This window comes from Drosophila sulfurigaster, chromosome X (genome assembly GCF_023558435.1).
Source record: "Drosophila sulfurigaster albostrigata strain 15112-1811.04 chromosome X, ASM2355843v2, whole genome shotgun sequence".
Classification (NCBI taxonomy): Eukaryota; Metazoa; Arthropoda; class Insecta; order Diptera; family Drosophilidae; genus Drosophila; species Drosophila sulfurigaster.
In genome coordinates, this window is record NC_084885.1 from 8,819,317 (window position 1) to 8,845,734 (window position 26,418).

Here is a 26,418-nt window from a genome sequence, read left to right on the forward strand (position 1 = left end):
GATCACATACAGGGTTCCAATCCATTAAGCGCCATCTACATGTCAGTGCAAGGTACACATCGGCTACTGAGAAGGCGCCTCTACACGCCTGAATGAAAGCGTAACTGACTGACTGACAGGCTGACAGACTGAATGAATGACGGCGCGACTTCAGCATGACTTGACGAATTTGGAGGAGTATATTTTTGGTATGCAGAGAATAGAATAGAATAGAATAGCTAAAGAAGAGGTTTAATATAGGGTATTAGCTGACCATATAGGAAATGATGTTGCAATTAAGTCCATGCAACGCATTGACGACATGTTAATTAACTTTTCTCCCTTTTCTACCAATTTTTGTGTAATTTTTATATTTTGGTAAATGCGGCACGCAACGAAAAATACAGTTAGAACCGATCACGGAAGAGTTCAGCGCGCTGTTGCACTCCCCAAAAGAGTTGGAAAGAGAGCGCACGATCGATCGTTCGAATTCGAATTGTCGACGTTAACAACAACGTCGCTGCTGCCGGCGACGCCGCCGCCGCCGCATTCGCCGCTGCGTGGAATTAAATAATTTTCCGTAAGCGCGCTTTGTGAAGCTCAGTTCAGTTGCGGCCAGCGTTGTCAACGGACGTCTCTTCAAAAAGCTTTCGATAGCGCGAGCTTACGAAAACCAAAAACACAGACAACAGCAAAAAACAAAAGACAAAAAACAAACGTAAGCGCAAGCGCAACGGCTAAAAGCACAAAAAGAAGAAGAAGCTGACGACGCAGCAGCAGTCGCGCAGTAGCAGCAGCAGCAACGGCAGCAGACCAAACAAGAAGTGAACACAGAGATGCAAATGCAAAGTAAACAACGCTGAAGAACAACAACAAAACTTCTGTGCGTGTCCGTATGTGCGTGTGTCACTTCGTTCGCGCGTGTTGTGTGTGTGTGTGTGTGCGTGTAACGAAAGTAAAAATTGATGCCCGAAAAGCGAAATTACCAATAACCGAAATACCATTAAAAGCAAACTAAACAAAAGCAACAACAACAACAACGAAGAAGAAACAGAAGAAGAAGCAACAGCAGTAGCAGCAACAAGCCAAAAATCGTGTGGCATATTTTTTTTTGTATTTTTGTTTTTGTGTGTCATTTTGTGCAAAGTGCTAAAAAGTGAATTTGAAATATCAAATCGGCGCCGCGGCAACAACAACAACAACAGCAGCAGCAACAGGTGGGGTAAGTTGCTGCAATTGCATTTAATACAAGTTTGGCCAACAAACACACAACAACACCAACGAGTGCAACGAAATTGCCCAAAAACAGTCAGCCGCGCAAGCTTTGATTAAAAGCTTTTGCGGTCTCAGACAAGTCTCTCTCTGCAGTCCATGTGTCCTCAACGCGACAGCTGTTTTAATCGCTTGCTATATCGCTTTCAACTTGATTTTTCATACCCTGCACGCCCATGCGACCATTGAAGGGTTTTATAGCAATGAGCCTGCGATTGTTAAATTTCATTACTTTGATAAGTCTGTCTACAGGCTTCTAGTGCACTGCTTGTTATTACTACAAAATGCACTGCTTGTACAACAAGTACACATGTAAAACAGATGTGTTTGTGTGGATAAACTTCTCTTGCACTCCGTTTACATGGTATCTGCTGGCCGCGTTAGTTGCTTTTCGATTTCTTGGCACGTTGCAGTTGTTATTGTGATTGCTATTGTTATTGTTGTGTAGTAGTTGGCTTATTGTGCCGTCTGTCTGTGAAGGGCCCCCAACAAAGAAACGAAAAGTAACAAAACAATGCTCTCAAAAGAAAGTGAAAACTAATCGAAAAGCAAAACAAAAGCAAACCGCATAAACTATATAGTACTATATATGTATGTATGTATAGCAATTGCTGAATAATGATTCATTAACTGCGCTCATTAGAAATGTTATTCAATATGCAAAAACAAGCTGAAACATTTGCATTGGCAGTGATCACAGTATTATAATTTTAATCATACCAAGAATTCGACAATTGACGTCTTACCATAAGAAGGCATAAATTAGACAAGTGCAGCTTTGATTATTCAACGTAATCTGATATACATAAGTTTCATTTATTAATCTTTCGTTGGAAGTAAATCTTGTTTCTTAGAATAATTATTAATTTTTCATATAATAATATTTATTTTATTTATATTTATAATAACATTCTAATTAGTTTTGTCTATTATGATCCGATTCAAATACAGTTTTAATCCGGTTCGTCTGCTATGTACACAAGATTAATGCTTTAACTTGAATATTGCTTCCTATGTACTAGGTTTTTTTTTAACTAATGTTTTTGAGTAACACAAGATTCATTGTTTGGTTAGCTCTCCAAATAATTCGTCATATCAGAGAGCAAGCAGTGCATTTAGCGCTACCATTCGAATGTGCAGCGCTGCCAACCTGGTCACTAAATTCCTTAAATTTGTCAAGCTGTACAATTTAATATGAAAATCTGAATGCATATATTACAGATTATCGCATGTGAGCGATCTACTCGTTTTTTTTTACATATCACAGCCGAGGTAGTAGCTTAATTGCATTTCGATTGTGACCTTGCAACTTGCTGAGCAGGTTGAAGAGAATTAAAAAGCGAGAAGCACAATAAACAAATAAAGATAAAGTGCAAAAATAAAAAGATAGAGCTCAGCAGCATTTCCTATGCAGACAGCGGCTTAAATGTGTATAAATAAATACGAATGCGCGATATAGTTTAAAATTAAATTCGAGTATATAATAGGTATATACCATATATTGTTTTGGAATATATAAATAGTAAAGACGCGCTACCAAGTTACCAACTTGATTCGTTGTGGTCAAGAGTTCTGTCTTTAGTTAGTGCCAACTCATGGTGACGGGTGCAAGAATACGACATTATTGTTAATCGGATTGCTTATAAAAAAACAGAAAAAAAAAGACAATCACAGACTATATACTAATATACTGTACATGTTACTTAGAATAAGTAGAGGCGAGAGTTCAGAGAGTTGTTGTACGACGACAGGCATGTAAATTTAAGTGGGGGATAATAATCAAAATAAAAACGCATTATATGAAACACGTATTTGTTGTCGTACTCGAAGTCAGTCTCCGTCTCCATCTCCGTCTCCGTCGCAGTCTCTGTCCCAGCCCAGACTCGTAATACTGCTCGCAATGAAGGGAATTTGGGCTGAGGGGAAACGAGTTTATTGGATGCCTTGCGACAAACGAGTTTTCTATTTATTTACTTTGATATTTGTATATTTGATATACTACCAACTTAGTAGCTAATACTTACATATAACTCTCTCTCTCTCTCTCCTCTTTGCATCGCCCCTCTCTGATTACCGAGTCTATAATTTTTTTGCACTTTTTGTTGAATTAGTTTCTATAGCCAGTTAGCAGCAAACTCATGGCCAAGGTCGTCGTATGTATAGTATGTACGTCTAATGCTTTGTGGATTGCTATTGATTGACTGCTAAAAGCTCTTCTCAGACATTTATTAGTCTTCTTCTTGTTGTGTTGTCTCTTCTTCTCCGGCTCAGAACACTTGCAAAAATCTGTCGCCTCGCTTTGTTGTGTTTACGACTCCGCTTAACAGATAAATATTAAACATATTTTTATTGTTTTGTGGCTGCTTCTTGGGGGCGTGAACAATGTTCAAGGTGGTTTTCTTATCGCACAACTATTTGCCACATTTTTCTGGGTCGTTTGCTACAACTGAACTGATAATTGCCTGAGGTCGATGGCAACCTCACGTAGTGTCACGTAGCTTCGTCTCTTAGACCGGTAGAAATACTTTCTAGAGATCAGCGTGATGTGAAGTGTGACTTGAGTGTGTCATGCACATAATGGTTTACAGGGTATAACAATAGACGGAAGAATAGAATAGAACTTCACTATTTGTCACTGCTCATGCTTCGCTTGGTAAGATTCTTATCTGATAGAATCATTTGCTTATGGTCGAGAATATTTGACAAAACACCCTAAAGAATAAGATAGATCTCTGATTGATATATTTTTGGAATGCTGAAGAAAAAATTAATCGCTTGGTAGAATTTACTCTTTGAGTAACTTTAAAGTTGTGTCTATTTTTCATAGAATCGTTAACTCTGATCTCTGATTGATATATTTGAAAACATATTCTTTGCTCTTGTTAAATATAAATTTTAAATAAAATTTTTCTTAGAGAAAATTTCAAATTGTGTCTATTATTTCATGGAATCTTTTACTATTATCTCTGATTGATATATTTGAAAACATATTCTCTGCACCTGTAAAATGTAAACATACATTTTAAATAAAGTATTTCTTTGAGGAAATTTCTCTTCTTTCTTCTGTTTCTGTTCGCTCGACAATCTCTGGAACTAGAAAGACTAAAGATATGAAATTTGTTATGAACCTTTCTAATAATATTGTTTTTCGAAATGTTTGTTTTTATTGATAATTGAATACTCAATTTTCGCTTGTATTAAATTTCTCCCATGCAAAGTGCTTCCCATGTAATCTAAGAATTCGCCAATTCTGAATGCATCACGAAGTTGTGCTATAATTGCCTGACCTTATGCAAGACATTCGTGCTGTGTTGGGGAATAGATTGATATTTTACTTGGAAGCAACAAAGTTTGATGCGCTTGCTTAAATACTCTTTATGTGTTTTCTTATCGTTGTTATTGTTGTTGTTGTTGTTGTTTAATGAGATCTAACACTTTCGATTTACTTTGGTTGATGACTGCGCCCGCCCAGCAAAACACGCTGAGCTGTCTGTCAGGCGAAGGCACGAAATCTTTGAAGATTGCCTCTGGAAACTAATTTGAATTAATTAAAATCTCTCAGTTCGCCGAAAGGCGTGAAGAAGAGTTCCCCTTCTCAGTGACAACAGGTTCGGCATTTGATGGATACTTGAACCCAGCGATTAGCGACTAACTAAACACTTGCATACCCTATAATATATTGCGGGAGTTGAATATACTTTTAAAATATGCATAAAGTTGAACTACCTTTTGCTTGCTTTGATAGGGTATTTGCTTAGTCTTCATGTGTGTGATTTGTGTGCTTAATGTGTTTTGCTTTGCTTTGCGAATGTGCGAGTAGTATTTTAATTAGTCTAAAGCTTTAAATTTAACTCGTAACTGGCAAGTGAAAGAAGCGACAGTAATTATAGAAGATGTGGTCGTAAATCAACCGTGTGTTCGGCTCTGTGTTGCACTTGAAACTCTGGTAAAAGAAACAGTTGTGGATTACATGCTTCATTGGCCACAAAAAGTTCTGTGCGTATGTCTGTGTTTTCTACCCACTTCTCATAGGGAAGAAGGGTATTATAATTCGCTGGTCAGTTTGTCCATATACCTATTTCTCACAGCACTTCTTATTTCAATATGCCAAATATATATTTTAGAATATTTCAGTATTTTTGTGAAGTGTATTTAGACTGAAAACTCTGAACTTTTTGCGATGAGATAAAATACTACACCATAAAATGGTATATTAATTTTATATATTCTAAAAATTATACCGCAAGGGTAAAATACTATACCGATGTACTATAAATATATTTCGGCATATTTCTGTATTTTTTGGTATATTATTTTTGTTATATTCCAAGAATTATACCGCACAGATAAAATACTTGTCCGACCACATATGTGTATATTTCAGTATTTTTGTTATATTTTAAGAATAATACCGCACCGTTTTGCTCTAGCGAGTATCTTAAAGTCAAGCACACTCAAGTGTAGCTTTCTTGTTTGTTTTTTCTATTCAAGAACTCAACCAAAAACCGCAGAGATTCCATTCAACTGGAACTGGAACTGGAAATGAGGCTGAAACTGGCAATTGGAAACTCAATACTTAAAACTCTTTGCAACTCTCGGGGAGTCTTTTGTATGATCGAGCTTTACTTTTTATGTACGTGCTGTGACTGTCTAATTGACAAGTGTGATCTTTCTCACAGATATATGTCTGTACATATATAGAGGCTTATATATGCATATATGTATGTACATACATGCATAAAATATGCCGATAATGTGACGTCTTCTTTCTTCCGCATGCAAAATGGTTGTGTGGCTGTAAATAATAGACTTACTAATGTGTTAATTATCACAAGCAATTGTTTTCTGTATCTCAATTGTTGCCGTTGTCAGCAGGGCTCTTTGCATGTAATTCATTAGCATTACTTCATTATATACATACGTGTCTGTGATTTGCCAGATAAATGGGGAAGTCTGCTCGACATATCCCAAAAAATGCGCTTGAAAACTATTTGATTGATAAAGCAGATCCAGTTATTATTATATGGCCATGACAACCTTTTTATCGGGTCTCGGCCTGAAGCGCAATGTGCCTCCGCGCGTCTCTGTCCTGAACGCGCCTTCGCCAGTTGGTAACACCAAGTGTGGACTGGGTTTCCATCACCTGGTCTTGCCAACGCGATCGGGGTCGTTTTCTCCTTTGTGTCCCAAGAATCATCGCATCAAACACCTTACGAGCCGGAGCGTCTTCATCCATACGGGCAACGTACCATATAGGATTCGGATTTCGATATTAATTTTCATTATCTTTACGAATGGATTTTGCTGATAAGTTATCTTCCACCTTTTCATTAGCATTTCTTAATCACAATCGTTTATATTGATTTGAATTATGATAATGAGCTGCTGAATTGTTAAACATTTTTAAATAGTAGATTTATTTTATAGAATTTTCTAATCGTTTTCTTATAAAAAATCAAGATTTTTGCCTTAGTACTTGGAATGTTTATATGAAAATCCTAATGTTAGAAAACACATCTTGATTTCAAGAACATTTAAATATAAATAAATATATTTTTATAAGCAGTCCTTTTTTTGTATTTCTTTAATTACAAATTTCTTGAAGACTTTCTTTCGCATCTCACCTCCAAATTAATTTTGCCAATTATCTGTTCTGTTTTAATGATCGATTATCGTTGATCATCTGTGATCTCGTTTCTTGGCACTCGCCAAGGCGAAGAGTATTTGTGTTGCGTTGCGTTATCAGGTTAACAACTGATAATGCATTATACTGTTGACATAGATTCAGCATAGAAATAAATATGTTGTTATTACATGCGAGTGCGAATATAAACAAATGATCGCAAGTGGGGCGAGCGATCGTTCGTTAATGGATCAATGAAATGCTCGCTTATGTCGTCATATGTCATTAGCTTGTGTCATTTGAATGAGAGCAACATCGAGTTGCACTTGTGTGTGTTGTTCAACTGGTTCAGAGATTGCAGCCTGCGTTTAATGCAGTCAGTTTAACGTTCGATTTCGCAACTTTTGATCAAAGTGATCGCAGCTGCTTAAGAAAGATTTCATCAGCTCAGGCGAGAGTGCAGAAACTCATAATTTTAGATTATTATTTATAATATATATTTATATTATTAGATAATATAATTTGTTAGAGAAAAAAGCGATAAATAATGCAATAAATCAAAGAGTGTTCAATACAGAAATAGATCAAGTACAATCGATCATTAATCTGCAACTTGGAAGTGCCTTGAAGATCTATAACATAATCGAATTAGTATTTTATGAATATTAGATATATGATTTAGCGGCTAAGCTTGAGCGCATATAATATAAAATCGCAGAATAGTAATCGATATCAAATATAATCATAAATAATTGTATCAACTCTATATAACTACATTATCAAATGTTAAGACAGTTTAAGGCGTTGCCCCCAAAAACGATGACGTTGCAAGTGTTGCAAATGGATGCTTGGATGCTTGCCTTGTAATCAATAGCTAATTGTTTTTTAGCTGATCTTAACTCTTGAGTTCTTGATGAGCAGTTGTGCTGAGCTGTGTTGTGCTGAGAATAAGTCAAGGAAAAGCCTTGTCCCAGTGTCAATGGCATAGATAAAAGTCGACACTTGACTCGACATTCGGCATTCGATGTGCGATCTGCGATCTACGATCGGTGATCGGCGATCTGCGATCGTCTAACAATCGCAAGTTGTACAATTTTATACTCGTCGTACAATTCTTTTGTCTACGCTGCGAGACAAGTTAGAACATGACAAGACAGTTTCAAATCAAGTCGCAATCATGTCTTTATCGAACTTTGTAACCGATCGCAGTAGTAGCTTGTGTAGACTTTACACAGTGTAGACATTTTGTAGAGTGTCGATTGCCTAGAAAAGAGCGAAGAAAATGAAAATGAAAAAAAAAACCCCAACCAGTTGGTATCAAAAGTCACAAGTCAAGATTTGCATATGCACGTCAATTTACGATTGGCATTAACTGGTTTTTAGTTCTCACTCTCTCATATTTTATATTGACTGATCGACCCTCTGGCAATAAATCTTGCGATATCAGTTTTAGGCTGTCTCATCATGATTGCAGACTATGTTATAACTAAACATTCAGACGAATTAAAAATTCGATTGCGAAAGAAATTCTAATTCTTAAGTCACTTGACAAGCATTCATTTCAAAATGAATTCAAAATTATTTATATAAATATATAAATCCAGTTTATTTTAATGTTGTCGTCTACGCTGCTTTTGTTCCTATTTTTTAGCGTGTTTATTTTTAATTTTATTGCAGACTTGAAAAATGTATTTTTGTATTAAGCTCTTTCTTAAATTCGAAATCAATTCAAAATTAAATACAAATAAATTAAATGATAATTCCAAGTCAGCATTATTTTATTTGAATATATTTGCTTTTCCGATTTCAGTGCACTCATTTCATCATTTCTTCTTGAGTTATTAATTTGATTGATTATTGAAATAAATGCAGAAAAAAGCGACATTTTTAAGCTGCTTAAAGCTGGCGCAGCTTAATTCGTTGAATGCGGAAAATGCCTGCTTAAGACATCGAAATGTCACAGAGTTTGTTTTTAGGAGACGAGGGAAACGAATGCTTCTGTTAATCACAGAGATGTGGAAGTGTTTCTTTGATTCAAGGTGAACCGCCAGCTGATCAGTTGTTGCTCTCGCAATTAGCGGATATCAATTAAAAGCTGAGGAAAGTCAACAAAGAGACGAGACGAGATGACGTCGCAACATCGCTTCGCATTCCCACAGTCATGACAAAGTGGTGATAAAACATTCCCGCATAAAGAGCATAAACAACATAAAATAGACGGCAGACAACACATCATCTCAGGGTTCTCACACGTCACGCGCAATTATCGCAAATACTTGAGAATCTATTAACGCCTGCTTTTGCGCTTTGGTGGCCCAAACTCGACCCAACTCGGTTTTAACCACGAGCGCAGCGTGGTCACAATCGGGCCCAAAACGGGGGGCGCACCGCTTAAAAGATTAAACGATTATTATGTTGATGTTTGGTTTAATATTTCCGCATTTGACAGCTGCGTCTTGGTAGAGGAAACAGCGAGTTGTTATTGTTGTTGTTAGGCGATTAAAAAATGCAAGTTGACACAGCTGATTAGCAGCCGCATTACGTATACGCAATGTGTGGTGCAAACCTGTTTGTTGGCGCTTCGCCAACTATTTCCTAGCGCTGCTCGACTAACCAGTTACTCTGTAAGCTCCGCTGATAGTTTATATAAAAATAAAATAGATAAAATTGACTAGAATTAAAAATATAGTGTTCATAAATAAATAAAAAATGGATTAATAAATTACTTATTAATGTAAAACAAAGATATGTTCAGATTGACATAGTTTTCTTATAAATATTATTATCTTTAAAATAAAATGGTTATTTTTTATAAAAGTAAGTTTCTATAAAACTATGTTGATTTATCTAAAATTGATTAATTTTTTTCTATAGAAAAGTACTTATACAAATTATTATTTAAATGTAATAGATATGTAGAAAAAACCTTAAAACTAGCAACATTTTAGATTACTAATTATATTTTACAAAAATATTTTTAAAATGTTTTCTTTTTTGTCTTAAATTTAAATAAAATTGTGTAACTAATAAAATGTTTTTTTTTTTTAAAAATTTTCATCATAATGTATTTTATTCGATCCTTTTTTCTTTCTTTGTGACTGGTAAACTAAAATGTTTCTTTGTAAACACTTAATAATGAAAGGAAATTGTTGACTTATTGAACTCGTTTCCAGTTTTTAATTTTCCTACTCTTTCCATATACACGCTCTCGGCTTAGGAATTTGTACAGGGTATGCAGGAATGCTGCATTTAAAAGCGGCGGTTCAATAAATTCCTCTCAACTGCATTCGATAGATTGTAATATTCTCGAATTAAGTGCATTTAGTGTAGCATTCACTAATAAATTAGATATTAAACTTTACACTTCGATCGATTGGAAAACCGCGCAATTTCTTGGCAGCCTCAGACTTTAATCTTTACTTTATCAATTTGCAAAACTAAACTAACTAACGAGCTAACCTTTTGTTTTTGTGCACAGCAACAACAACATGGCTAATTAATTGCCTGCAAACAGAAATCGTGTTGCATGCCGAAGCTTATTGAAGTTGATCATTATCACGATCACGATGTCCTTTGCGAGGAGCGAGGTGAGGGCATTGCTGCGCAAGGATCTGCTCGCGCTGTGGCGTCAGAAGGGTTTAACTCTGACGCTGCTGTTATTTCCGGTCCTCATCTTTATGCTGCTCTACATCATCCGGCTCAAGTATGACTCGCAACCGATCGACGCTTGTCAGTTTCCCACACGCCTCCTCCCCACCAAAAATCAAGTGGTGCCCAGCGCATTTTCCTACATCTGCAGTCTGGAGAACAAGTGCCTGAAGACCGAACCCTACGAGGAGTACTCCAAATGGCAGGAAGCGCCGTAAGTTTGAACTCAGCGTTTACCTTTTGCCGATTCAGATATTCTTGTTGCCCTTTAGTTTGCATTCTGTGATCGAGGTGATCAATGTGTTTGTGACCGACGATCGGTTGTACAATGCGGTCATCGAGTTGCCCGAGAAGGCGAACTTTGTCAGCGCTGTGACAACTCTGGTAACGAGCAGCCACTTTGACATCATCAGCAGTGAGTTTACAGAGTCGAAGTATTTATTCCCAAGTTTATTCCTTTCTTTTTGTTTATCGTCAGGCAACATTAGTCAGATTGTTTCGCTGGTGCCACGCATCGAACGATTGATGAACTACAGCTTCGATATCACAAAACTCTTTTCAAGTAAGTTACTTTCATTTGTAAATTTCAAAAAATTAGAAAGTAATAGTTAAATTTTCAATTTAAATTATACTAAACTTCAGCTTAGAAAAAAAAATAAAAGTTAGTCGTCAATTTTTATCTTGTTAAATTTAAACTTGGAATGGAAATCAATGTAAAAGTAATTTATCAAATAAAAATTAAAATTGCATTGAATAGATTGTCATTATGTTTACGGATATTTGTACAAACCAAATATATATAATGTGAACGATTTTGTAACTATTATAAGGTTTTTATTTGCTCTTAAAATTTATTTTATTCTTTTAACTTAATACTTTTTCTACTTTAATCTTTAATTTTCTTATTTGCGGGTTTCTTGCTTTAATCTCTGAACTCTTTACTCTGCAGATCGTGAGACTTTTGTCAAGTTTGGCATCTTGCTTTGCGGACATCCGTTCCCCAGCACGGAAAGCATTCCGCTGGTCAACGATATACTTTACTCCGAGGACTTTAGCGAGGTCAACGATGACGAGCTGCGTGCCATGCCAAGTGAGTAAAGAGCGTGCTAATAGTATAAATATAAAATATACCGAAAGGCAAATTTTGATATATCGATATACTATTACATTCAAAATATACCAAATCAATATACCAAAAATACTTTAAGACGCTAAAATATACCTAACAGTAATTGTTGATATATCGATATATTAGTACAATTAAAATATATCATATAATTATACCAAAAAAATTAATTTGGAAATTTATAAATATACCGAAAAGTTAATTTTGATATATCGATATACTATTATATACAAAATGTACCATTAAGTATAACCAGATTGTCAACCAAAGCAATATTATAGATAATATATACCGATAAAATGCTAAACAAAATTTCTGATTAATATACTGTAGAAATCAAAAACTCGAAAAGTATATTTGGTATGTCGGTTTGCTACTGCACTCTAAATATACCATTATGTATTAAAGTATTTTATGCCTTTGTAAAATGAAAGCTCGATTAATTGGTTTCACATTTTTTTTAATCTAATTCACAGCTAAATATTGCAAGCGGTTATACCTGGATGTGACATCGACCAATCAGGGCAAGCTCACTTGGAATGTGCTCAAGCCGATCATACAGGGCAAGATCTTGTACACGCCGCCCAATGCGGATACCGAAAGCATTGTGAAGTTTGTGAGTTGGCACCTTAAATTGTAATTTCTTTTATACCCACATTAATTGCGTTATATTTATTGTTTTGCAGACCAATGCTACGTTTGAGGAACTGCAGCGTGTGCAGAAATTGGGCCATGCGGCGGCCGAGATCTTGAATAAGCTGCACACGAATGCAACCTTCCAGGAGGCCTTCGAGGGGCTGCTGAAGCTGGCGCGATCGCCGCTCGTCAAGAGTCTGGTGGGCGACGAGTTCGACATCGATGAGATCGAGCGGATTATGAACTATGTGCGGACCAATAAGCTTATACATCAGATACTCAACACGATCAGCGATCTGCTCGAGTGTCTCTCTGTCGATCGTTTCGAGGCGGTGTCGAGTGTGCAGCAGCTGCAGCATCGCGCTTATGAACTGAATCAGGAGCGTCTTTTTCTGGCTGCGCTCAACTTTGAGAATGTGTCAGACAATGAGATTAGCTACAAAATTCATATGGACACGGAGAATACGCAGCCAACGTTTGAGAATAAGAATCGGTTCTGGTTCCCAGGACCAGCGGGCAGCATGCTTGTCGATCTCAAGTATCATCGTGGCTTTGTGCAGCTGAAGCAGCTCGTCGATCTCGGCATCATTAAGCACAAGCGTCAACAATTGGGACCAATTGAGTCGGAGCAAGAGTCCGAAGCGGAGGCAGCGGCACGTCCTCGGGTCACAGTGCAAAGTGTGGACGATGATCTCTTCGATGACGATGATGATGATTTTGGTTTCGATTCGAAACCAGCGGAAACTACAACCGTAAATTCTTTAGCGGAGGCAACGACAACAATGCCACAATTAGATGAAGAGGAGGAGGCAGCAGAGACAACCACTTCGACAGAGCAAGTTGATGCTGGCACCACAATCAAACCGGATATTTTGGTGCTCTCCGACAGCGAGTTGCCGGATGTCCGCAGCGATCGTGTGAAGCGAGCTGGACTCCTCGATCTGCTGAGCAGCTTTGGCGGCGATTCCCCCGAGGCCAAGACCATCAAATTCGATATCGATGACATGCAATTCTACACCAAACAGTTTCCCTATCCCGCCTATGCCAAGGACGAGTATGTTACAGCTTACTTAGAGTCCTTAGATTACACTTAATTAATCTCCTTTTTTTTTGCAGCTTTAAGCGTGGTCTTTATCTCTCGCAGGGGGTGCAAGTGGCCTATTGCCTCGGTCTCGTTATTGTCGTTGCCATTTGTGTGCGCGAACGCATTTGGATGCGAGAGAGTCGCAATAGCATGGTGAGTAAGTCGTCTGTCTGTCCGTCCGTCCACCTGTTCAAACACTCGGATCTCAGCAACCATTAACATATGGAGAACCAAATGCGTTTCTATAGATCACCATAATATAACTTTAATATCTTGCATAGTTGGCACATCAATAACTTCAAATAATAATAAGTCTAGATACAACTTGTTTGGCGAGAAGAAGATAAGTTTATATTAGCCCTAATCAAAAAATGTACTTTTAATTCTATTAGGTGTCACAACAACAAACAGCACCGAGATGATAGATTCATATTTTTATGTAAAGCATTTAAAGTTGACCTCTAAAAATAATACTATATTCAAGATAGTTGACACTGAACTCGCTGCAGTTAAGCTAAATATATAGTCAGATTCTTTTTAGCCACGGTTATATAATTATACTTATTAGTTAAATAGTTCACTCAATAAGCAAAACGAGTTTTTAATGTTTTATACAAAATTGAAAGCGCTTGATGAATTTTTATGACAGCTGTTACTAAATAGGATGTAGTTAAGCTAAAAATAAATTTATTAGTAAATATGGGTGAGCAATATCATTGTAATTGTTTAAGTTGAATAATGTACTCTATTAGAATATCGAGTTTCACATTTTTTATTTTCTGTCTTTTTAAGATAGCTGCCATTGAATTCAAGGCAGTTAAGCTAAATATAATATATTAAGCCCCTTTAGTCTTCGATAGGCAATAGAATGGTAATCAAATGTGTAGCTCTTCCTAATCATTTAACTTCAATCTTGCAGCTGATGCGTTCCATGGGCCTGCGAGCACACTCCGAGCTGATTGCCTGGTCTCTGATGAGTTTCATGGAGCTGTTTGTGATCTTTGTGCTGATCAGCTTGGTGCTCTACTCTGGTGGAATTCTTGCCTATACCAATTGGTTCTTTATGATGTTCTATTGTCTAGTCTTTGGTGCTTGTCTCATATCATTCTGGTAAGCAGTTCTTTAATGAAATGAGTTCTTCTCTTTATAAAGAAGTTTTCTTTATTTTCAGTTACATGTGCTCCAACTTCTTTGTGTCTGCGAACATTGGAGCAGTGGCTGCCGCTTTGCTGTTCTTCATCACATTGTGTCCATACATTATTGTGCTGCTCTTCGATGCCAAGCTGAATCTCTTTGAAAGTTTCCTCGTTGATCTCTCCTTAACAACGGCCTTCGCCAAGGGCTGGAGTGAGCTGATGCGCATGGAGTTGCAGCAGCAGGGCTTGGGAGTCGGTCATCTCTTCCAGCTTGGTCCAGCTCGCAGTGAATGCGCCTTGTCCTTGCTGATGTTCGTGCTCAATATGTTCATCTATGCGGCTATTGGACATAGCTATCAGCGCTACAAGAAGAGTGAGTAATGAATGCCGTATTTCAAAGATAGATATCTACAGCTGTGTTTACGATTTTGTTTTATATTACTTTTTATTCCACTTAGAAATCTAATTTTACTTTTAGTTTTGAGTATCGGAATATATGATATTATAATTAAAGTACATCTAGTGAATTTTTAGTTGTAGAATAACTTTTATTTTAATACAAAAATATAAAAAATGTAATGATAATGCATTATCTGTATACTTTTGAAAACTCCACAGACAATTACAGCTTTGTGCGCGTCACTCGAGCTCAACTGGACGCCAAGTTGGGCGCCTCGCTGCGAAGCGTGACCAAGATGTATGGCAACAAGTTCGCGGTGTCGAATCTCAGCCTGGACTTTGCACGCAACCAGGTCAGCTGTTTACTGGGCAGAAATGGAGCGGGCAAGAGCACGCTGATCAAACTGCTCACGGGTCAAACGGTGCAGACGACGGGTCAAGTGCTGCTCGCTGGTGAGCACAATGTGGGCGTCTGTTGGCAGGATAACATCCTGATTCCAACGCTGACGGCACGCGAACATCTCGAGATGTATGCCCAGCTGAAGCTCGAGGCAGCTAGCAGCGCACAGGAGTGTGATCTGCAGCAGAAACTGTCGACAGCGGATCAGGAAGTGCGACGCACGCTGCAGAGTCTCAATTTTGGCAAATACGAGAACTATTTTGCCCATCAGCTGTCGGGCGGCTATAAGCGGCGTCTCTGTGTCGCGATTGCATTCATTGCCTCGCCAAGTGTCGTCATTCTCGATGAGCCGTGCAACGGCGTCGATGCCAAGGCCCGCAAGGATATCTGGCTGCTAATCGAACAGCTGCGCCAAGGACGCGCCGTTATCTTTGCAACGCACTTCCTTGATGAAGCCAAATACCTGAGCGATTCCCTCTTCATCATGCAGAACGTAAGTTCAAAGTTCTTTGAGTCGTTTTATCAGAATTAGGCAAAGGCAAGTAAACCGTTTATCTGTTTATATAAGCATCTAAATATCAGCAACTAAAATAAGACTTTTTTGATTATGTTCATGAATTTCGTTATCTTTTTATAATTCCATAATAGTAATAATGACTAATATCCGTATTTTTCAAGGAGTTAACTTATAAATTGGCATACAGCTAAAGTGTAGATTTTCATACTCAGTGTCAAAACAAATAAAAAGTAAAGATTTTATTCCAGACAAATGTTTACTATTAGATGTCATTGTTGCGTCGTTTGCAAACTGTCTTATGTACAAAATTCTAAGTAATATAGTTAATTTACTTTATTATTATACATGCATCCTAAATTACTAACCAAAATTTGTTCATACGTATTTTCTTTCTTTATAAGACCACATTGTGTGTATAAGACCATCGTAGTTAAATCTTTCTTGATTATGATGATAATGATCAAAATTCGAATGCATATAATTATAATACTTATTTATACTCTACCTAACCAAGATCAATCTTTGCGTAAGTAAACACTTTTCTTGCTTGACAGTCAAATGTTGACTATTACTTTCATGTGTTACTTATAAACTGTCTTGAGACAGTTCTCCAAATTATCTATTCCTAAGAATACAATTATTTGGCTTTATTATACACTCTTAACAATAATTTTCCCAATTTCCCTTTCCTCTCAGGGCCGCATTGTGGCGCAGCACAGTCGCGACTCGTTGCAGCGCCTCTGCACCTCGGACTACAGCATTGAGATGCGTTGTCACGATGCCAGCGCCTCGTCCGCCATTGTGGAGCAGGCTCGACAGCTGCTCAAGGATTGTCAAGTGCTGCCCAGTTCAAGCCAGCAAACAGGAGCTCAACAGTTGATCATCAGCGCGAGTTATGCGCAGAATCTGACTCCGAGTGCTGTGAGATTCCTGGAACAGTTGCAGGCACAGGAATTGTCGGGCAACATAAGTGAGCTGTCGTTGAACAGCAGCTCGAGTCTGGAACAGGAGTTCGAGCAATTGAATCGCAGCATTGAAACACACACGTCAACAACTACACAACTGAACAGCAACAGCAGCAGCAACAACAGCACAATTGTCACGGGTCCCGCCGATGTGACTCAGCAAGCGCCCAGCAGTTGGTCACAATTCGTGCTGCTCATGGGGAAGAGACGTCGTCATCTTTGCCGGAACTATCGCCTGCTGCTCTATGTGCTGCTGTTGCCGGCGATCTTTGAGCTGTTTGCCATGTGGTTCGTTAGCTATCGCATCGAGGATGACTTCGATACCGTGTTGCCCCTCACACGTGCCCTCTATCCGCACTCTACACAACTTCTGAGTCGCCAGCGACTTGGCAAGTTCGGCGAACCGCTCTACGAACATCTGCGCAGCGACTGCGACTCCAGCTTCGAGTGCAACGAGTTCAACAACTCGCGTCAGGCATTCTACTGGGTACTCAATAGTCTCGACGAGTATCGAGAACGTCGCTATGGCGGCTACTCGCTGAATGGCAGCGGCGCTACCGTCTGGTATAATAACAAGGGGTATCATGCGATGCTCGCCTGGTTGAACGATCTCAATGCGCACATTTTGCGCACAACTCTCAACAGCAGCGACTTTGAGTTGCGCACCTTCAATGAACCGTGGAAACTAGGATTTGCCGAGCTAAGCACGAGTTCGGTGCTGCGTCAGGCTGGCGACTCCTGCATGGTCTTCATTCTGCTGATCGCCTTTGGTCTCGTTGTTGCTGCTGGCTCCGTTTATCTCGTCAACGAGCGCGTCAATGGCGAGAAGCTGCAGCAGCGACTCAGCGGAGTGAGTGCCATCACCTATTGGCTGGTCGCCTTCGTCTGGGACTATCTGATCATGGTGCTCGCTCTGATCGTCTGTCTGGCCATTGTCTTCATCTTCAACATGCCCGTGTTCGTCGATCGACAGCAGCTCGCTGGAATTGTGGTGCTCTCGCTGATGTTCAGGTGGGTCCTAGGCTTTATATTATTGTTTTCCTATTGCTATCTAGTTATTCATCATATTCTGCATCTTTATTTATTTGTTTAATTCTCGACTTATTACGAATTATTTTATAAATCTTTCTATGTATCTTTCTATTAATCTGCATTTTCAAATTCATCTTTGAAATTCTTTAAGCTTATTGATAGACTCATCGACTTATCTTTTATAGTTCAATCTTATCAACTAGTTCATATTTTTTTGCACTCTATCTATCTGATAATAATGTGATATAATAATAATAATCTGATAATAATAATAATGTATGCATTAATCTATACTAATCTGGGAAAGTTTTATATTGCGTAAATACTAAATACTAAATACTAAATACTAAATACTAAATACTAAATACTAAATACTAAATACTAAATACTAAATACTAAATACTAAATACTAAATACTAAATACTAAATACTAAATACTAAATACTAAATACTAAATACTAAATACTAAATACTAAATACTAAATACTAAATACTAAATACTAAATACTAAATACTAAATACTAAATACTAAATACTAAATACTAAATACTAAATACTAAATACTAAATACTAAATACTAAATACTAAATACTAAATACTAAATACTAAATACTAAATACTAAATACTAAATACTAAATACTAAATACTAAATACTAAATACTAAATACTAAATACTAAATACTAAATACTAAATACTAAATACTAAATACTAAATACTAAATACTAAATACTAAATACTAAATACTAAATACTAAATACTAAATACTAAATACTAAATACTAAATACTAAATACTAAATACTAAATACTAAATACTAAATACTAAATACTAAATACTAAATACTAAATACTAAATACTAAATACTAAATACTAAATACTAAATACTAAATACTAAATACTAAATACTAAATACTAAATACTAAATACTAAATACTAAATACTAAATACTAAATACTAAATACTAAATACTAAATACTAAATACTAAATACTAAATACTAAATACTAAATACTAAATACTAAATACTAAATACTAAATACTAAATACTAAATACTAAATACTAAATACTAAATACTAAATACTAAATACTAAATACTAAATACTAAATACTAAATACTAAATACTAAATACTAAATACTAAATACTAAATACTAAATACTAAATACTAAATACTAAATACTAAATACTAAATACTAAATACTAAATACTAAATACTAAATACTAAATACTAAATACTAAATACTAAATACTAAATACTAAATACTAAATACTAAATACTAAATACTAAATACTAAATACTAAATACTAAATACTAAATACTAAATACTAAATACTAAATACTAAATACTAAATACTAAATACTAAATACTAAATACTAAATACTAAATACTAAATACTAAATACTAAATACTAAATACTAAATACTAAATACTAAATACTAAATACTAAATACTAAATACTAATTACTCATTACTAATACTAAATACTTTATATAATAGTTATCCACCTATTTTCCGATCTAATCGGATCATCATCATCTGATCAGAAACTATCTATTGTCCCTCTTTAATCTATATCTTCGTACTACAATCTAATCGCGTGTTCTCTTCACACAGCTTCGCCTGCGTGCCAGCCGTGCATGTGGTAGAGAAGATCTTCAGCGACTCAAGCATCGCGATCGTTTCGATCTTCTGCGCCAACATCATCATTCCGCTGGTCACCATGGGCATTATTCTCATCCTAGGCGTGGTGGCCGAGGGCAGTGACTGGGACAGCTTGCGCCATGGGCTGAACAGCGCTTTCCTCGTCTTTCCACAGCACGCGTTGGGCGACGGACTGCTCGAATTGTGCAAGAACTATATGGTGGCGATCGTCTTCAAGCGCTACGACATCGATTCCTACAAGCATCCGCTGGCCAGCGATCTGTTGCAGCGTCATTACACCGCGCTGGCTGTGGTGGGCGTGATTGGCCTTGTGCTCAACGTGCTGATTGAATGCCATGTGCTCACGCGTTGGTGGCAACAGCTTAGCAGCCAGCTCGACTGTCAGTATCGCAAAGAACTACAGCGTCTTGGCCAACTGAAGATGGTCAATATCCAGAGCATCTACAAGAGCTGTGTGGGCGCCAATGAGGCGCTGCGTGTCGACAATCTGTGGCATGCATATCGCCGTGGACGCTACGCGGTGCGGAACGTCAATTTCGGCGTGCAACATGGCGAATGCTTTGGGTTGCTGGGCAAAAATGGCGCTGGCAAATCGACCATCTTCAAGCTGCTGACGAAACAGTTGCTACCCGACATGGGATACATTCACTTTGAGCACGTAAGTTCCACAGTCTTCACTCTAATTACTCCTATTCCTTATGTCTGTCTGTCTGTACGTAAGCAGAAAACTTTAGATCTCCGAGACTAGCAGAGCTATCGAATTTAAAATTGCTGACAATATTACTGTGCAGTTTAGCTATCTAAAAACTGTAAATAAGAGAGTTTAAATTTTCAATTGTATTATTATTTTTTTATTTACGAATTAGTATTTTTGTCTACCTATCAGTCTGAACATATAATGATCTTGATTATGCAGACTTGAAAATGAAATATTTTCAGGGTTTTAGCTAACAAAAAATTATAGAATTTAAATGAAGCTACATAGCTACTACCACTTTCGATATATTTAAGTTTTTTTTTGTATCTCGGAATTAATTTTTCAATATTCCCATTACTACATTTTTATAATTTAGTTCGATTAGCATTTAATTTGAATACTTTTCGTATGGACTCTACAGTATATTTTCTATGTATTGGTATATAGATATACTACTTTCGGTACATATTTGTATTTTTTTTGTATTTGACTTGTTCAATATTACGATTACTGAATTTAAATAATTTAGTTCGCATTCAAATCATCTGTACACTCTGTGGTATACTTTTTATGTAGTAGCATATAGCATATATACTACTTTTAAGTATTATTTGGGTATTCTTGTACTCTCGATAACTTATTTTCCTCTCCCTTCCACAACAGCCCAGCCTCTCGTACTGCCCACAGACGAATCCCTTGGACCCACTCCTTACCGTGGCCGAGTGCATCCGTCTCTATGGGCAGCTGCGAGGCGTCAAGCAGCTGGATGAGCTGCTGGAGCGCATACTCGAGACGTACGAGCTGCGCAGCTACCGCGACATTCAGGTGAAGCGACTGAGTGGCGGCAATCGACGCAAGCTGACGGTGGCGATCACATGCTGCGGCTACACACCGACGGTGCTGATGGATGAGCCAACGAGTGACATGGATCCGGTGACGCGTTCGTTTGTCTATCGCACCATCGAACAGCTGCTCGGAGCGCGTCGCGCTGTGCTGCTGACATCGCATTCGATCTCCGAGATTGAGCATTTGTGCCAACACGTCGCGGTGCTCAAGGATGGCCAAATCGTGGCCAGCAATACGCCCGCACAGCTGAAGGCGCAGCACGGTGGCTACTATGCGATCAGTTGCTTCTGTGCGCCCATTCAACAGGCGGCGATTGCGAAGATGTTGCCACAACGTTTGCCCGGCGCCATGGAGTTGCAGCACTATGCGCACAGCTTGCGATTTCTGGTCAAGGTGCGGCAGGCGGGATCCACGCATCCGCACGGGAATCAACCAACGCTCTCAGAGCTCTTCGATGTGGTGCGCGAGATGTCGAACAGCTTGGAGCTGCCGGCGCACTTTGCCATCGGTCGATGTCGCTTCGAGGCGGTCTTCGAGCGCATCCTCGACAGCTGTGAGGCATCAACTGCGGCAACATCGGTGGCAACAACGAATGGCAACCATCAAGATCTGCCCAGCAAATCGCCGGCTGTCAGCGGCAGCTTGGAGACGGGCTACACTCACTGCGGCTACGAGGAGACCTCCACTTAGTTTTCTTTTTCTTTCAATCAACTCTATTTTTTACTGTATAGACAAGATACGTTTTTTTTTTTGCTGTCGATGTGTGTGATAAGATAGAACGCTTCAGGCCAGTGATAAGTTTATGTCAATCTCTCTCTCTCTCTCTCTCTCTCTCTTTCTTTTTCTCTTGGGTGTTCTGTTAGCTGTAATCTTGAATTTCGGGTTTTTTACATGTTAGACGAATTTAGAGCTTTAAAACGAAATATTAGCTTAATATAAGTCATTCTGTATGTCGCCGGCAAGTGCAATGCAAAAAGAAAATGAAAAAACAATCATCAATTTAGCTCTCAACTTATGCATAGCATATTAAACAACACTAACTATTTGTATCCATGGAGTATCGAGCACAAAATGAGTTCACTGAATGCATTTCTTTATGTTTTGTTTTTTTTTTTTTTTTTTTTTTGTTTATTTTGATTTTTATGCTATGGACGATTATCTCTCTTCCCAAGTATAAAGCACTTTTATACTATGGAAGATTTGATTGAATTATAAGTAATAATGCTGTTTGGGGAGTTAAGTATAATCATATATAAATCATCGGATTAATCACTTTGATATCGTTATTGCCTAAGGGAGTATTAGTTTAACTAAATACGTATTTCAAACAAATTGTAATCATAATTGATGTAATAAATTACTTGAATTCAGCTTCATATGCTGTTATAAATATTCTATAAAAGACTCCAGTACAGCTTGAACGGATTTACAATTCGGTAAGAACAAGTTTTTTAATACAATATAAAATATTTATTTTATGTTATTATGTGGCAAATTAGTTAAATAAACTTAACATATCATTACGAATTAAATAAACTTAAGAATTTTTAGTAATTGTATTCAATTCGTAATGAAAAAGTTTATGAATGCAAATAGTATATTCATTAAATTCATATTAAAAGATCAAATTTAATGATTAAGTGTAAAAGCCAACAAATTTTAGAGGTGATTTAGAATTGAGTGAGAACATCTTTTATGTGATTATTATATGAAATAATAATATGGTTAATTGATAGATATCATTATGAACTGAATAAATTTCAGAATTTATGCAAATCATAAATATAAATTTAAACTAATGAATAACAAGATTCTTAAGTTGGAATTTGACAAATGTTTTTTAGAAATATCACCTAAAGAACTGAAAATATTAAATTCAGCTAAATAGTAATTGAGTACAAATCATTTTGATACAACAACTAAGTAAGCATATAAATACATATACATTTTTATCAATTGCGGTAATTAAGAATACACAGAAGTCAAGCAAACAAGCAAAACATAAGAAGAAAAATGAAAAAGGTAAATGGTAGATGGAAGTGGATGGATGCGGAGTGGCAAAGTAAATGAATTGTTGAAGCGAAAACTTTGCGCACCGAATTTTTCATATTTAATGAAGCAGTTTGAAGCTTCAGTAATCCGAGTCCTTTTCCTCTCTCTCTTTCTCTCTCACTTGCTCGCTCGCTCGCTTTGCGTCTATAGAAAAATGTAATTATACAAAATGGTGTAACATTAACTAAAACGTGCAATGAAAGCCGAGCTGCGAGTTCAGTGTTGCCAACTTTTAGAAGCTCGAAAATAGCAAAAAATGGAATAAAAAAAAAATACATTGAAAATGGAGCAACATTTAGCCATAAAATGGCCAAAATTTTAACGGGAAATACAGGAAATTGGCAACGCGTCAGCAGCTGAAATCTATCTCGCTTTAATATAGACTCTCTCTGTGTGTGTGTGTGTGTGTGAAAGCTTTTGAAGTTTTGCTATTCCATTGTGCCTAGCTTCACAATATTGTTCGTGGTTCGGGTTCGAGGATCATTGAGAGCGGCATGTGTGGGAAGGAAAGGGAGAAAGGGGAAATGAAATGAATCCTTTTTCGGGCAAAAGCGCTTTGTATATTTTTGCGAATTTCCGCTTTCACAGCACAGTCGAGGGGCGGGGCAGGGCAAAAGGGAAAGGGATGCGATAATACCTAAATTATTTTTTCAAAGGATTAAATTAAATTCCATTTGGTTTTTGGCCAAACAGCTTCAAATGTCCAGGTAAAACGAGCGCCTCAAATTAAATCAGCACAAAATCAACATAATTAAAAACATTTTCGTTTTGCATTTTTTTCTGTTTTTTTTTTTTTGTTTCGCCCCGGCTTCCATTTCTTTGCATTCATTTTCATTTTGTTTTTTTTTTATGCGCGCACACTGAACTCATAACGAAATTAACGTGCACAGCGTGTTTCAGCGTGTCCGTGCATGTGTGTGCATGTCTGTGCGCGTGTTTGTGCGTGTGTGTTTGTGAATTGGTATGCAAATGAAAATGGACGCGTGTAAATGGAAGTCGTTGTTGTTCCTGTTGTTCGTGTTGTTGTTTTTGCTGTTCGTTGTCTGTCGTGGAATATTGCAATTGAAAAGGAATGAAAACAACAATTATTTGTTAATATAATAAATACAACGATTGACTGCGGCTTTGACTATTTATTTAAGATGCCTGCGATACCCTGTAAATCACAATAACATCGATAACTGTTGCTCTCCATGCACTTATCGGTAAATCGATAAGCTGAAAAAGTATAATTTTTATTCAGAATTTATTAAAACTTTCCATGTTGATCACTCTTACCCCTTTACAGGGTATCAGACAGTCGTGCAAGCTCATTTCACGCGCTAATTCAATTGCTTTAATTTTTGTCGTCGCAAAACCGGAAGTACAAACAAATAATTGCAGAATAATTAAAATAATTTATTAGAAAATTGTGCAAAGAGATGTTTGTGCAAATCAAAATGGGTGTGGCTCATTAATGGTGGGGGAATTTAATTTAATAACTACGCGAATGCATTCATTCTCGATTAGTTTGAACTTTAAACAACTACAGTTAACGGTGTTGCTTGTCGATATAATTATCGATAAGTTGAACTAAAATCGGAAATCAAAGCATGCCATGCTGAAAAGAAAAACAACGAGACAGTTCAACAAGGATCGAGAAAATTAGTGCAAGCTAAAACTTAAAGCAGGTAACATTATTCGGACTTGTCTTCCAAGACTTCATTCATATTATTACGTTTGTAATTTATATAGCGAGCGATCGAGATGAAGGGAACCAAGACTTGTGTGCGCATGGATGCCAATGGCAATGTGAAGTACGGTTTTCAGGATGGACGACGATTGCTCGCCATCCGAAGCTCTTTTGAATTTAAGAATACAACGTGGCTGCTCATTTTATGGGAGGGATACGATTGTCTGGAATCGGTGCCACTTAAACTGATCCCCATGCATTACTATCCGGCGGTTAAGCAGTTTTTTTCGACAGCTGATTTTCGTTGCAAAGACTAGAAGGAGAATAAACTGAAGAGCGGATAAGGGAACAGTTTGAATATTATGCTATTGAAACAGTATTGATAATAAAACGGAACAATTAAATGGATTGTTATGATTAACTTAATGTGTCTTCCTTTGATCTTTACGCGCAATGATTAACTGCTTTCTGGTATCTAAGTGAACTGCTTGCAAGCAGCGCTTTATACTTGCCATGCATATGTAAGTGCACTTTGCGAAGCTTTCGCTGTCGCAGTTGGCAGCAAGGCAGTAAATATAAAAGCAAACAAAAGCTCAATTACATGCTCTTGTCTAGCGGGGAGTGGGAGAGGGAGAAGTGTAGCATAAAATATAAGAAACTTGATTTGTTTTGCAGTTAATTGTTGCCTCGCTGCACTCACACAGCAGCAGTTAGAGAGAGAGAGTGAGAGAGGATGGTAGGAGTGAGGTTAGGGCTGCACACTAGACGTCGCCCCTTAATTCGAAGCTAAGCTGCGCAAATAACTCAATTAGTCTTGTGCAGACGCCCGCCCGTGGCGCTTATCAACTGGCAGCACGTTACGCGAGTGTCGAGTGTTGTGTTGTGTGGGGGAGTGCTAAGGGGGTGGGAGTGAAGTGCATTTCGCTTGGCGTTAACTTCGTTTCATTTGCTGCTGCTTCTTCGGTAAAAGTTATTTGGAGCAAAGCGCGTTGATGAAGAAGTCCATAAAGGTGCGAAGCAAAGCCCGGCGGCTTGGACCTGCAGCTGCTCACACTTTTTGCCTGCCCTCTCTGCTCCAATCTCTTTCGTTCGCTCTCGCTCTGCTTGAGTGCATGGCAACGGCAAGGAGCAACAACAAAGAGCAAACTTGATGCTAGAGGGCGCCATAGCAAATGGCAAATAAATAAAAGCAGCCAGCAACAACAACAACAAGGACAGCGAGCTGCTGCTGCGCTGCTACTGCCAAGGTAAAGTAAATTTCAAAATGGCGTGAAAATGTAAACGAAAAAACAAAGTTAATTGTTGCCCGCTCGCTGCCAGCAGCGACGTCGACGCTGACTTAAGCACAACATTAGTAGTGTTTCAAGACATATACACACACATACATACATACACAACCGTAGTGGGTGCCTCACACACAAGTGCATAAATAATGCAATCTGTCTGAAGCGCAGCAAATTCTCGAATTCTCGAATTAGCTCTGGCAGCTGAGGTGAGCTGTAACTTTCCCCCTGCCCAACACCATGCTTGGAGTGACCAAGCAAGCAGTAATCATTGTACTCTGCTTGCTTATTCTTCGTATGCACTATTCATGTACGATTACGTACTACGTTATGAGAAATGATGTCTTACGTCCTAATGCAAGCAGTCGTAATTGAACAGTATTCACA

At 37.7% G+C, this 26,418-nt stretch overlaps 1 protein-coding gene and 2 long non-coding RNA genes across 7 annotated transcripts in view; all 3 read left to right on the forward strand.

Moving 5' to 3' along the window:
• The first annotated feature begins 572 nt into the window (after positions 1 to 572).
• LOC133847459 (ATP-binding cassette sub-family A member 13) lies at positions 573 to 22,395 on the forward strand. 2 transcript variants are annotated; one of them, XM_062282514.1, is made up of 14 exons: positions 573 to 1,201; positions 10,353 to 10,736; positions 10,795 to 10,937; positions 11,001 to 11,084; positions 11,472 to 11,612; positions 12,125 to 12,264; positions 12,335 to 13,338; positions 13,401 to 13,521; positions 14,288 to 14,478; positions 14,540 to 14,877; positions 15,123 to 15,796; positions 16,517 to 17,796; positions 19,434 to 20,139; positions 20,842 to 22,395. In XM_062282514.1, the coding sequence occupies exons 2-14, from the start codon at positions 10,441 to 10,443 to the stop codon at positions 21,712 to 21,714; spliced, it is 5,991 nt and encodes a 1,996-aa protein (XP_062138498.1). In that variant the 5' UTR covers positions 573 to 1,201; positions 10,353 to 10,440; the 3' UTR covers positions 21,715 to 22,395. The 2 variants fall into 2 exon arrangements, with proteins under 2 accessions (XP_062138498.1, XP_062138500.1); XM_062282516.1 differs by having other exon boundaries at positions 573 to 1,196.
• A 2,212-nt stretch (positions 22,396 to 24,607) lies between these two features.
• On the forward strand, positions 24,608 to 25,152 carry LOC133848413 (uncharacterized). The gene is made up of 2 exons (XR_009895262.1): positions 24,608 to 24,746; positions 24,811 to 25,152. It is a non-coding gene; the product is annotated as an uncharacterized LOC133848413 (long non-coding RNA).
• Positions 25,153 to 25,478: 326 nt separating this feature from the next.
• Positions 25,479 to 26,418, forward strand: part of LOC133848824 (uncharacterized) — a 48,563-nt gene continuing 47,623 nt past the window's right edge. For 2 of the 4 annotated variants that reach the window (XR_009895301.1, XR_009895299.1), the window contains exon 1: positions 25,479 to 25,995. This is a non-coding gene — a long non-coding RNA (uncharacterized LOC133848824). The remainder of the gene's footprint in view (positions 25,996 to 26,418) is intronic. The other 2 variants (XR_009895300.1, XR_009895302.1) reach the window with 2 other exon arrangements.